Source organism: Lissotriton vulgaris, chromosome 1_2 (genome assembly GCF_964263255.1).
Source record: "Lissotriton vulgaris chromosome 1_2, aLisVul1.2, whole genome shotgun sequence".
Classification (NCBI taxonomy): Eukaryota; Metazoa; Chordata; class Amphibia; order Caudata; family Salamandridae; genus Lissotriton; species Lissotriton vulgaris.
The window spans coordinates 297,278,499-297,291,096 of NC_141686.1; the positions used below are offsets into that span (position 1 = coordinate 297,278,499).

Genomic DNA, 12,598 nt, shown 5'->3' on the forward strand with positions numbered 1-12,598 from the left:
AGGCTTCATTTTAATCTCATGACAGAAGAAACGTTTTATATCTTTACAAAAAAATGTAATCTTTTTGCTCCTGGCCCCCTGGTCCTGCTGGCTGTGAACTCCGAGGCTCTGGCCTTTTAATCCCTGGTGCTCCTTTTCATTTTTCTTCTGGTACTGATCCTCTTCAGCCTGTTCTCCCAGATATGGTACTTCTGTTCTTGTTACTCTTCATCCATTTGTACCTAGTCCTCTCTGGCCTTGCTCACCCTGGTCCCCGTGGATTGAATTTCCCTGTTCCGTGTGTTCTTGTCCTGGTCCCCATGGCTTTTATCATCCTAACCCTCCCGGTGGCCCCTCTCCTAGCCCTGTCCTACTACTTGTTATCTCCATGTTCCCTCCACAGTGATCCTAGTCGGGCTCAGCCTCCAAGCCTGTCACTCAGTTTTTGTTTTGGTTTCCAGATTACTTTTGCTGAGATAGCACTGTCAAGGACAACAAGCATTTAAAATGCAATTGGTCCCGCCTTTGGCACCTTGTATATATTTAGCTATGCAGCACATTATCCTGGGTGCTGAAAAAACTAATGTTCTTTAAAATGGAGAGAAAGTAAGCACCAAACTGCGTGACACGTCAGCTATGAGAACACATGGAGAGAAATATTGCCTTTCAGCAGGAAATGGTATGGCCCAAAGCTCTGTTTTTAATATAAAATCAGGGCCTTCGGTGGTCGTATCACTGTAAATACAAGATTTGACAAAAATATTATTGTCTACGGGTGCTTGTGGAAGTCAATATCTAAGGACTGGAATCTAGAGAATGTTAAAGTGATTCTGGTATTTTACTGACCTCTGCTGGTGTTTTCTATCAAGACAGTAAAATAGAGGCAGTTGAACAGAAAAAAAGTCCTTAAGCGGAAGCAGACCAGTCCTAGGGCTGATCTTCAGGGCCCACAAAGTACATACACATAGAAGTATATATAATAAAGTATATATTAAAGTATATACAAGAGGTCTCGAATGCTTAACCTACATATGAGGGCCGACTGCAGACAAGACCCAGGCCATTTGAAACACTACTATGCATGCTAAAAACAAAATTACAATTCCTAAAGTACCCTGGGAGATAACTAAGATGTGAATGTGGCTAAAGGAACCACTCAAGACATAGAACTAAGTATCTATGCCCGAAATCCTCTCTGCTGGGTGAATTGTTTGAAAAGAACAACTTACTTACCTTTGATAATGCTCTTTGTCGTAGAGACTCTATTTCCCTCCAATTCCTTTTGAATATTCCCCAGGCTTCAGACTGGACAGTGAAGCTTTCCAGCAGTATCACTGCATGTCAGTAGGGGGCGTTGTGTGGCTCCACACTGATGCATTTCCACCCCAGAAATCATCTGCGGAGCCTATATAGGGGCCACACCTGTGCGCAGACATCAGTTGCTCTCAAGACTGTATGTCCGCGCCTCCAGACACAGAGCCCCAATTGCAAATTGGTGTGACCACTGTGCAGATTTCTAGGCTTGGACCACCAGTGAGGAATCTGTGGCTAGATAGAGTCTTTACCAGAAAGATCGTTACCAGAGGTAAGTAACTTGTTCTTCCGATGGAGACTACTAGCCGCAGATTCCTCACCTTTTGAAAATATACCATGGACTCAGACCAGTTGTGAAGTAAACCTGACTGTCCAGACAATAATGCTTTGTGAACATACGGAGGGACGCCCACATAGCCACCTAACAGAAGACTAGGATAGGGATTCCCCATGCCAATGCAGTGTTAGCAGGTATGGCCCTGTTAGAATAAGCATCCAGTCCTTCCAGTGGCTGTTTTTTCTCCAATGCGTAGCAGATCTTATTGCAGAGCACTATCCAGTGGGAGATGGTTCTCTTTTGCTCAGTCTTGCCATTTTTCACTCCAGAGAACCTCACAAAAATCTGATTGTTCATCCAGTGTTCTATGTAAAAGCTCAGTGCTCTCTTGGGGGCCAAGTATCACAGCCTTAGGCAAGAAAGAATCATTATTAATTTAATTTATAAAGCGCGCAGCTATCCCTGACAGGGTTTCCCGACGCAGCCATATCCATTACTGCAGACTGAGTAAACAGAGAGCCAATCACTGAGAGAACAGCCAGGTCTTGAGATCTCGGCGAAGCTTAAGGTAGGAAGATTTGTGTTTCATAGAGCTAGGAAGGGAATTCCAAAGTCTAGGACCGAGACATGAGAAGCAGCGGCCGCCCAGTCTGGTTAATTTAAAGCTAGGTATTACATAGTCACCTTGAGTGGACGAACGTAAAGGCCGAACAGGGACATATGGATGAATAAGCTCCTGAAGGTAGACAGGAGCAGACCCTTGTTTGATTTTAAAGACATAGCATAGGGTCTTAAATTTAATGCGTTTCATCAATCATGTGTCCGCAAAACCAGTTTGTCTGAGGAGACTGGGGTGCACTGCAGGGTGACAGAGCTTGAAGCTCATTCGCACGCCCTGCCATTGTTATGGTGATAAGGAACATTGTCTTGAGAGTGAGAACTTGCAAGCAGCAGCAGTGAAGGGGCGCGAACAGAATGCATATCAGAAACCCAAGGACCAAATTAAGGTCCCACTATGGCATGACAAAGGGACAGTGGGGAAACAAATATAAAACTTTAAAACATGCATAACAACTGGAGATCTAAACAATGAGGGCTGATCGGGAAGCCACCAAAAAGCCAAAAGATCCAAAAGGCACCCTTTAACTTTGCCCGGAGCAAAGTTTTTCCGGCTATGGACAAAATAAATAATAAAATGTCAGATAATTTCCCCTGTTTAGGGGAGGGGGTGGGGGGCAGTCTATCAGCCGAGTATTGAACCAAACCACAACATTTTCCCCACAACAGGCATATACAGTTTTTGTCAGTGGACGTCTTGTTGTCAAGAAGATATCATCCACCTTCCTAAGAAGGTCGAAGGTATTCAGAGTGTCACTGTTCAATCTCTAAGCCAGAAGCTGGAGATTGTGAAGGCCTGGTGCACAGCCCGCACTGCTGCTGCAATAGCAGATCCTCCCAGAGAGATAGCCAGAACGCCAGATCAGAGGACAGATGCTCAAGCCCAGGAGTTCTGGATACTATACTATCTGTGCCCAATGATGACCTACTGAGATGACTTGGGCTCGGTCGGGCCTGATCTTCTTGATAACTCGGGCAGGAGTAGTATCGGCAGAAAGGCATACAGGAGTCCCGAGTTCTATTCAAGGCAGAATGAGTCTCTAAGCAAGAGATGCCTTGAAAACTTTAATGTGCAGAACTGCTGAAATTGAGCGTTCTTGGCAGTGAGGGACAGATCGAGCCAAAGTTCTCCCCATTCATGGAAGAGACCTTGCATCACAACAACTCATGATCTGATAGGCGCTGGTGGCTGAGCTTGTCCACCCTAGCGTTCAATGATACTGAAAGGTGGTTAACTACCAGGAAAATTCCTTGGTGGTCCAGTGTTACACCTGTCGGCCTTAGGGTGGTCTTCCCCAAGACATTTTGCATTTCTCCCTCCTGCTTTGCTGAATCTGTTTTTGTTGTCCTTAGGACCCTGCTAACCAGTGCTAAAGTGCTTTTGCTCACACCTTAAAACATGGTAAAACTGTCTTACACCTGATTAGCATATTTAATTTACTTAGAAGTCCTTACTAAAGTGGTATATCATATGCACGGGGTATATGGTATACCACTTGCTACTTGTCAATGCTACTAGTGAGCTTGCAGCGCTTATTGTGCCACCCACTTAAGGCGCTCTGTAAAACATGTCTCAGGTCTGCCATTGAAGCCTGTGAGCCGTTCTAAACTGCCAATTTGACTTGGCAAAATAAACCCTTTGTCAAGCCTAACACTCCCTTTTTAATACATACAAGTCATCCCTAGGGTAGTCCCTAAACAGCCCAGAGGGTAAGATGCATTGTATTTAAAAGGTGGATATGTCCTTATATGTTTTAAATGTTCTGGCAGTGAAAAACTCACAAATTCTTTTCCCACTACTGTGAGGCCTACATAGCCCATAAAATAACATTGGGTTTCCTCATTACATTTACTAAGTGAATCAATCGATCAGGATTTATAAAGCACTGCAAATCACCCGTAAGAGTCTCCAGGCGCTGGAGCTGCTTTGTGGTGATCTGTTCATTCAGATGTAATGAGGGATAAAGAAGGAGAAAGCAGTGAAAAATAGGGAAAAGCAAGGAGAAGTCACTAAATAAATGGGGGAAGGGAAGGAGAATCAGTGACAAATGAGGGAAAAGAAGGAGAAGGCTGTGAAAAAGCAGGAGAAAACAGTGACACACAAGGGAAAAACAAGGAGAAGGCTATCAAACACAAGGGAAAAATGCAGGAGAAAGCAGTGAAAAACGAGTGAAAATTCGGAGAAGGCATTAAAAAATGGGAGAAAAGGCAAGGACAAAGTAGTGAATAATGACAGAAACGTAAAGAGAATGCTCTCCAAAAACAAGGGGAACAGCAGGAGAAAGCACTGAAAAACTATGGAAAAGCAAGGAGAAGGCACTCAGAAAATGTGGGCAAAAGCAAGGAGGAAGCAGTGAAACCAAGGGAAAAAGAGGAGAAGGCAATCAAAAAGCAGGGGAAAAGCAAGGAGAAAGCAGTGAATACAAGAGAAAAGGAGATGGCTCTCAAAAATGGGGGAGAAAGCGGTGAGAAGACACTCAAAAAAAGGGTAAAAAGCAAGGAGAAAGCAGTGAATATGAGGGAAAAGCAAAGACACTCAAAACATGGAGGAAAAAGCAAGGAGAATGCTGTGAATAATGAGGAATATGTAAGGAGAAGGCTCTCAAAAAATTAGCGAAAAGCAGGAGAAAGCAGTGAAAAAAGGGGGAACCAAGGAGAAGGCACTCAAAAAACAGGGGGAAAAAAAGAAAGGCTAAGGAGTGAAATGATGGAAAAGGAGGAGAAGGCACTCAAAAAACAAGGGAAAAAGCAAGGAGAAAGCAAAGAAAACGAGGGAAATCATGGAGAAGGCACTCATAAAACAGACGGAAAACAAGGAGAAGCCAGTAGCAAGAGCGATGCAGCAGCACGGGAAGAGCTGGGCCTGGGACCTGCTCAATGCTATGTAGATTTAGTTATCTAGTGTTTTACAGAGCGCAAATGTGACCTGTTAGGGTATCAGAGCGCGTTAAAGGGATAACACATTGTATATAAGATTAAAATAGACATTAACACAGGTAGGGATAGATGGAAGTGAATACACTTGGGAAATAACAGGATATTTACAATATCCAGAGCGGTAAACATGACAGCACTAACCAGAGATAGCCAGCTTTACATTTGTTGGAATAAGTCATTACAAAAACAAAAAGCACCAAAGACAATCAAGAGACGAGGAGAAAACATAAAACTATGCCACTGTGCGGTATGTACAATGAGTGAGATTTATGGGAGGAATTTTCCCATTAGGAAGGTTTTAGCTTCCTTTTTTAATATTGACAGAGAGGGTATTTTTCTGATGTTCGGCAGCAGCGAGTTCCAGATTCTTGGTGCGATCCCAGAGAAGGCTCGATTGTATGTTTTTTCCTTTCGAAGCGGGGTGGTTGGATCACAAAGTCTCTTGCGGACCGGGAGTTTCTGGCTCCTCCATAAACCATGATTTTCTGGGCAAGATATGCAGGGGAATTCGAGTGTAGCGCTTTGTGCGCGATACATGCTACTTTGAGTTGGATTCTGGCTTCAAGAGGAAACCAGTTCAGTGCCTTCAGGTGCGTTGAGATGTGGCTGAATTGTTTTGAGCCAGTTAAGAGTCTAGTGGCAGCCTTGAGGCAAGTTTTTAGGGGGGCCTTAGAGATCTTGGGTAGGCCAGAGAGGGTAGAGCATCCGTATTCAATCCTGGAGATAACTAAAGCCTGAACTGCCATTTTTAGGTCCGAAGCATCAAGGGATTGTGTTAGTTTCCTCCTGTAGCTCAGGTGAAACCTGACATTTTTCGCCATCGAATTGATGTGGCCTCGCATATTCAGGTTGCTGTCCAGGGCTAATTTTAAATATTTGTCTGATTCCACAATGGTCGGTTTAGTGCTGTAATCGTCTTGGTCCATTCCAGTATGTCAGTGTTACTTTTAAGGGGCGAGATTAGAAGGAACTCAGTTTTTTGTGCATTTATTTTGAGCTGGTTGCTGGCAAACCATTGTACAGTCAGCTTTAGGGCCTCATTCAAAGAGTTGATCTCCTCTAGGGATTTATATCATGTGCAGCTACCTGAAGGCTTCCCAGTGCTTTGAGAGAACCAGTGAGCATGCAAACTGCAGGTACAGAGGAAGGCTTGAGTTAGTGGGGCTCTAACCAGTTTGTTTACATTTTTCTGACTCTTAGCTCATTCGTTTAGTTTCTCAGCTCCTGGGACATTGAGTTCCACAGTTCTGGTATCAAGTATGAGAAGGATCAGCCTCCCCAGCTGCCCCTTTGTATTCACAGCACTTTAAGTAGTCGTACCTTGAAGGACCTTAAGGTTTGGCTAGTGGAGATTCCTGATTCTAGCTGGCCCTTTGAGGTTGATTCTCCTGTGTGCCAGATAGTGCTTTAAATGTGATCTTCTCCTCCACTGTCAGCCAGTGCAGGCAGGCCAGTGCATTTTTTACAGAGGTATATTTGGGAAGGTTTTAAATTATCCTTGCAGCTGCGTTCTGGACCAACGTGAGTCTCTTAGTAAAATATATTTAGGCGAGCCCAGATACAAAGAGTTCCCGTAGTCCAGACGGGAAAGAATCAATGCTTGGACCACTGACCTCCTGGATTGTGGGGGTAGCAGGTCTAGGATTTTCTGTATGATCCTGATCAAGCCAAAATAGGTGGCTGTAAGTTGTTTTTACCTGGGCCTCCATAAAGAGGGAACTAGCGAGAAACATGCCTAGGTTCTTAATGGGAGAGGCAGGGGTGGGTGGCCTACCCAGGTTCTTCCGCGAACCAATGCCTGTTTGTGGCATCAGTTTGTTTCCTAGCAGTATCAACTGTGTTTTGTCTCCGTTTAGCTTTATTGAGCAGTTTGTCATCCAACTTCGACACTCCAAATTCCCTCACCATGTCTGCCAAAGGGCACAGATAAACATTAAAAAGTGTAGGGCTCAATGCTGAGCCCTGTGGAACCCCACATTTTAACCTCCATTAAGTACGTCCTGGCAGGAGGGAAGGGAGCTGGAAGGCGGTGGGCAGGGCTAGGCGGGAAAAAGCGGGTTTGAAGGGCAATGAGGAGAAAGCAGTGAAAACGAGGAAAAAGCAAGGAGAAAACACTCAAAAGATGAAGTAAAGCAGGAGAAATCAGTGAAAATGAGGGTAAAGCAGGCTCTCAAAAAAGGGGGAACAAGCAAGGGTAAAGCAGTGAAACCCGGGGGACGCAAGGAGAAGGCACTCAAAAACAAGGGAAGAAGCAAGGAGAAAGCAGTGAAAACAATGGAAAAGCAAGGAGAAGTCCCTCAAGACATATGGGTAAATCAAGGAGCAAGTAGTGAAAATGAGGGAAAAGCACACAGAAGGTACTAAAAAAAACAGGGGAAAAAGCAAGTAGAAGACAGGAGCAAGAGTGATGCGGCAGCATGGGGAGAGCTGGGTCTTGGGTGTTAACTATGTTTAAGAAAAGGTAGAAATGTCCTGTTTGGTGTCTAAAGAATTACAATTTAAAATCTTTTTAATGGTGAAGTCAGATTTTAAGTCACAATTCTCACACTGACACATTTAGAAAGTTGTCATTTTCTTGTCCTAACTATTTGGTGCCTGCAGCCTATTTCCTGGGTCACACGGCTAGGTGTAGTTGGTAGATGACCTTTGTATATTATTCCCAGACAGCCACATATTAGGGGTACTGGATGGGCAATCCTGGAGGGATGGGGGAGAGGGGGCTGTTTACAGCCCAACTTGCACCTCAAAGGCACTGCTTCATACCATACACAAAGAACTAGCCTTTTGTGAGTCCATTCATCCTGGTACAAGGGCAGGGGCAGGACATTCCAGACACTTAAGGTGGGGGGGGGGGACCTCAGATGTTTCTTCCCCTTCAAGGATGGCACCAGGTATAAAAACAGATCCCTCAGACCCACTCTTCAGTTCAATTCTGCATCTGCGGATTACTCAGATTACTGTCCTGCTGCCTGTGCCCTGCTGTGTACTTCAGAGGACTGCCCTACAGCTAGAAGCCAGATCTGTGTCATTGGTGGACCTACCTAACGCTTCAGACCTGCTTTTCTGCTTGAACCCAGGATTACAGGGTGATTCCAGGGGCTAGTTGGCTGGCATCCTGTTCAGAATCCCAGGGACAGAAAAGACTCCAGCCATGTTGTACCCAAACCTGGACCCCGCCTGAGTGAGTCCTGACCATATAAGTGGTGCCGCTCCAGTCCTACCTTGAAGTGGTGCTAAGGATGCCCCAAATCCTAACCCTGGGAATTAAAAGAATTTCTGCCAGAAAGGACCCTGAGAACCGAGACGAGACCAGGACCTAACTGCCCGCCAATCCGCCCAAGATGCATCGGCGTGATTCGTGGTTGCTCTCTCTGCAGCAGAAAATCCTGTTCAGTGCCTTCTCCGCAGAAGAGTATACAGCTTCCTGAAGCCCTTGCCAGACAAAACCTGCAGCATTGTCCAGCTGGAGATTTTCAACTTCCAAAAAAAGAGACTAAGGGCCTGATTTAGATCTTGGCGGACGGGTTACTCCATCACAATGGTGACGGATATTGAATGGGCTGGGGAGTCAACGACGTTTCGATCCAATCAAGTTTGGATCATCCTCAGGACAGGGTTGTAGAATAGAGCAGTGCTGTCTGCTGTGACGGAATGTTCCGGGATGTCAACTCGTTCGGAACCTGGAATGAGGCTGTGACCTGTAGGGCGTCTGTAGTCCCGTAATTAATTTAGACGGCAAGGACCAGGAATCGGCGGTCAAGGACAATGTCGAAGATCGCGGTAGCCGGGGATTGAGTCTCTGGCTGCATAAAGGGCATCTTCCGGGTTAATCAGGAAGGCTGGGGACGTAGGATCGAAACGTCGTCGACTCCCCAGCCCATTCAAAAGGCGCCACCTACATTGTGACCACCCTTGAACATCTTAAATAATATGTTCCTATTTAGGATCTAGTCACACTGTATCACTGTAAATATTGTACACTTGTATCTTTTGCGCCGTTCACGCTTGCGTCGCTGTCGTGCACATCACTTGCACCTTGTTTGCATCAAGTACAACTTGGGTTGTGTAATTTTAACTTTCAGTGCTGATAGTACTGTCCATTCTAATTTGTTTGTGTTACTTTGATGCCATCGGCACATAAAAACGGATATATTGAGTCTCTTTTGTCTGTCAATGATAATGTTTGTACATATCTTTGTAACTGTCTAAATGAATGATACCTGTTGAGATACTGTTTGTTTAAACACATACAAATCAATATAACACAACGTAACATAACTTTATGAATGGTTACTGCTTGTCCATAGGTGTTGTTAACTAAGAAGTGGAAGTCACAATGAATTTGTGTACTACCAGACAAAATGGTTAGGAGAGCTTTAACGGGCCCTTTCAAGGGATCACAATGCGTGCATTGTGATTTACAATGGGAGTTGTAAATTACAATGCACTGGTGAGTATATGCTTTGCAAATAGGTACCTTGCATTCACAAAATCTTTATGAAAGCAAAATACTTCTGTTGATCTGCTGTGCAATTGTACAGGCCCCTTACTGCAAGCAGAGAAAGCAGCAGAAAACACATATCACCACAGTCTGCACTGGTGAGATGCCGTCACACAGGAGAAGAGTAATGGAGTTCGACATAGGCTTAAATCTTCAAGTCAAGACACTGAAAGGTATGTTATAGCAAAGAGGTGTAGGGAGGGGTGACTTTTATGGTATTCCTAATGTATAGTACATGTGATGTGCTCCCAGAGCCTAAGCACATCAGCTCATGTTTTTCTCTATCATATGAAACACAATATGCATGTGGGTAGACATTTAGCCTCATCTGTAATGTACCTTGCTGTCAGGAGAGAAGACGTGGAGTGTCAGCGGTCTCTCGCGCTCGTTGATAAAGGCGATGGCTTCATCAGGGCCCTCGATGGTTATGATCGGCAGGATGGGGCCAAAGATCTCCTCCTGCATCACCGGGTCAGACGCCTTCACGTCCACCAATACGGTAGGGGCTGAGCGGGACAGAAAGTGAGAAATACATACATGGTTAGAATCGTGGAAACAAGACAGAGGGTCTATAGAATGTAACTTTAGTAGAACTGCTGGACTATTTAATGGTGTTTAGTAGGAGGCTCGATACCCATTTGGGTGATTAGTCGTGCTTTATAATTCCTGATTGATTGATGGACAAATTCTCATTGCAGTCTTTCCTAACAATGCTCCCAAGATCAAAGAAAAAACATTTATTGCTATGCTGCGCCACTGAGCCGTTGCCTGACTGATGGACTGCCTGGGACGCAGGCGAGCTGTTGTCTCTACCTCAGCGGTGATTCTGGCCAGGCTACGCTGGGCTCGCGACACAACTCCATTCCTCCAGCAAGAACTGGGATCCAGCCTGCCGCTGTCACTCAAGTCCCCAAGTCAGACCTCTCTTCACAGGATCCTTGACATGAAGGTCCAGAGATCAGTTTCATCCAAGGCTTGGTTTCATCATCTAAGAGTACTCAGAGGATTAAATACACTTCTGAGAACTTGTGACCTGGAATAGTTCCTCCGTGCTCTTATATCAGCAGATAGTGACTACAAAACACCTCATGGGAAGGGACAATCCGAATCTGCGGCGCAAATGTTTTTATAGAAAACACAGGTTACTTAGTTCCCCTAAGAGTTCTTAATTCGTAAGCAATTTATGATAATGTGCAATTTTCACAGATGTTTAATGTTTGGAAATTTCCTGCAAATTCTTATTTATGTCTCCCATTGTAACAATAATAGACAATAAAATAGTTATTTCTTAACAAATAAACTAAATAATATTGTAAACATAAATGATAAGGAACAAATCCAAATAAAAAATGACTAATAGTGATCAGGAGCCTTTCAAGTCACCACTCCCAGGTTTAAAAGAGAAAGAAGTGGAGGAAGAATGTTCTCAACAAATGCAGCAAGGCTTTGGAACTCCCTTCCTCTTTCCATCCGATCGGAACCTAACATCTTGCCCTTCCGGAAAAAATTTAAAACCTTCCTCTTTAACAGATAACCGCGACCTGCCTAACCCTCCTGTACTTCGGCTTGAGCGCTGGGACGCCTGCGGGTAACTATCGCGCTTTATAAAAACCTATTCCATTCCATTCCATTCCAGGAGATGCAGGAAATGCTCAGTGCTCAAGCAATTGCAATAGGAGTGTATAAATCACAGTCTTCTGTAGCTCCATGTGTATATACACAGTCCCGGATGCACAAGTAAGGTAGTTTAAATTGGTGCTTATTGTCTGTCAGCGGGGTTTCGATCCTGTACTGATGCGAGATTATCTTCAGGAGTTTAGTAGGTATTGGCCGAAGACATTGAGTAGTGACATGGTAAAGAAGCCTTGGTTAATCATCGGTTTCGCCTATGTAATGAATAAGGAGCTGTTTTCATCAATCATCGTCCGAGAGAAGGAAAGAGCTTCCTGACAGTTAATAAGGGAGTGGAGAGGATGTGACGCAGCAGTAAGAGCTACTTACTCGGGAGGGGGGGAGCTCGGTTCGAGTCTCGGCAGCGCCATGCAACACCCTGGTATTCTATGAAAATCACAATCTCTTTGGGTGATAAATTGTTATATAAATATGCTGCAGTAGTAAAAGTCAAAATGTTATGAAAATATAGGGGAATATTATCAAGGGGGTTTATCTCTGCTTTTTTGGCTTTAAAAGCCAAGAAAGCGGAGATACAATGATCTCCCTATTACCTAGCTGTCGCTAACACCAGTTAGCGACAGCTAGTAGGAGATAGCGACCATCTTGGGCCCCACTTTGCATGTCAGTGATATTTATCACTAATGACATGCAAAGTGGGCGTGCCAAGATGTTAGCGACTGGAAACAGTAGCTAACATCGCTATCTCCTATTACCAACTTTTGGAGATATTCGCGCTAAGCGCAAATATCTCCAAAAGCTAACACCTGCCCTGAGCAGTTCTTAGCCATGTTATCCAATGGGAGGTAGATAACATGGCTAAGAGCATTTGCTCGGTAATGCATGAATATCGCTGACTTTTCAGCGATATTCATGCATTTCGGCCGATTTTTATCGCTTAGGAGATAAACCTTGATAATATCAAGGCTCCTAAGCGATAAAAATTGTCGCTACACGGCGATAACATTATTGCCGCTAAGCCAACCTAGCGATAATTATCGCTAGTTGTTGGTAATATGCCCCTATAGTTCCCCCAAGGCGGACTGTAACAGTATTTTGGTGTCAGGAAACTGATTCGAGCAGCACATGAGGAACAAGCATTGGTAAATGCCGGAAAATATGCTACAGCTAATAGAAATGGAGGAAAGGTAAGTGGCACTCACAGGAACCAATGAGAAGCCAGGACAGAGAGGAGGCAGGAAGTAAGTCACTTTTAAGTTTATATTAAAAACAATAGATTTCTCAAGCACAGTGCAAGCGCTGTGCAGGCGAAACCTAATAAAAATGAGTGCAGTTGCATC

General features: G+C 44.4%; 2 protein-coding genes across 2 annotated transcripts in view; both read right to left on the minus strand.

The window, feature by feature from the left end:
• Positions 1 to 12,598, minus strand: part of LOC147736541 (aldehyde dehydrogenase family 3 member B1-like) — a 404,208-nt gene that overhangs the window by 270,747 nt on the left and 120,863 nt on the right. The window lies entirely within an intron of this gene.
• The window catches only part of LOC147736542 (aldehyde dehydrogenase family 3 member B1-like), a 288,913-nt gene that overhangs the window by 37,027 nt on the left and 239,288 nt on the right, over positions 1 to 12,598 (minus strand). Inside the window, exon 8 of the mRNA XM_086953282.1 lies at positions 9,966 to 10,132. Within this exon, the coding sequence (XP_086809408.1) occupies positions 9,966 to 10,132 (167 nt within the window). The remainder of the gene's footprint in view (positions 1 to 9,965; positions 10,133 to 12,598) is intronic.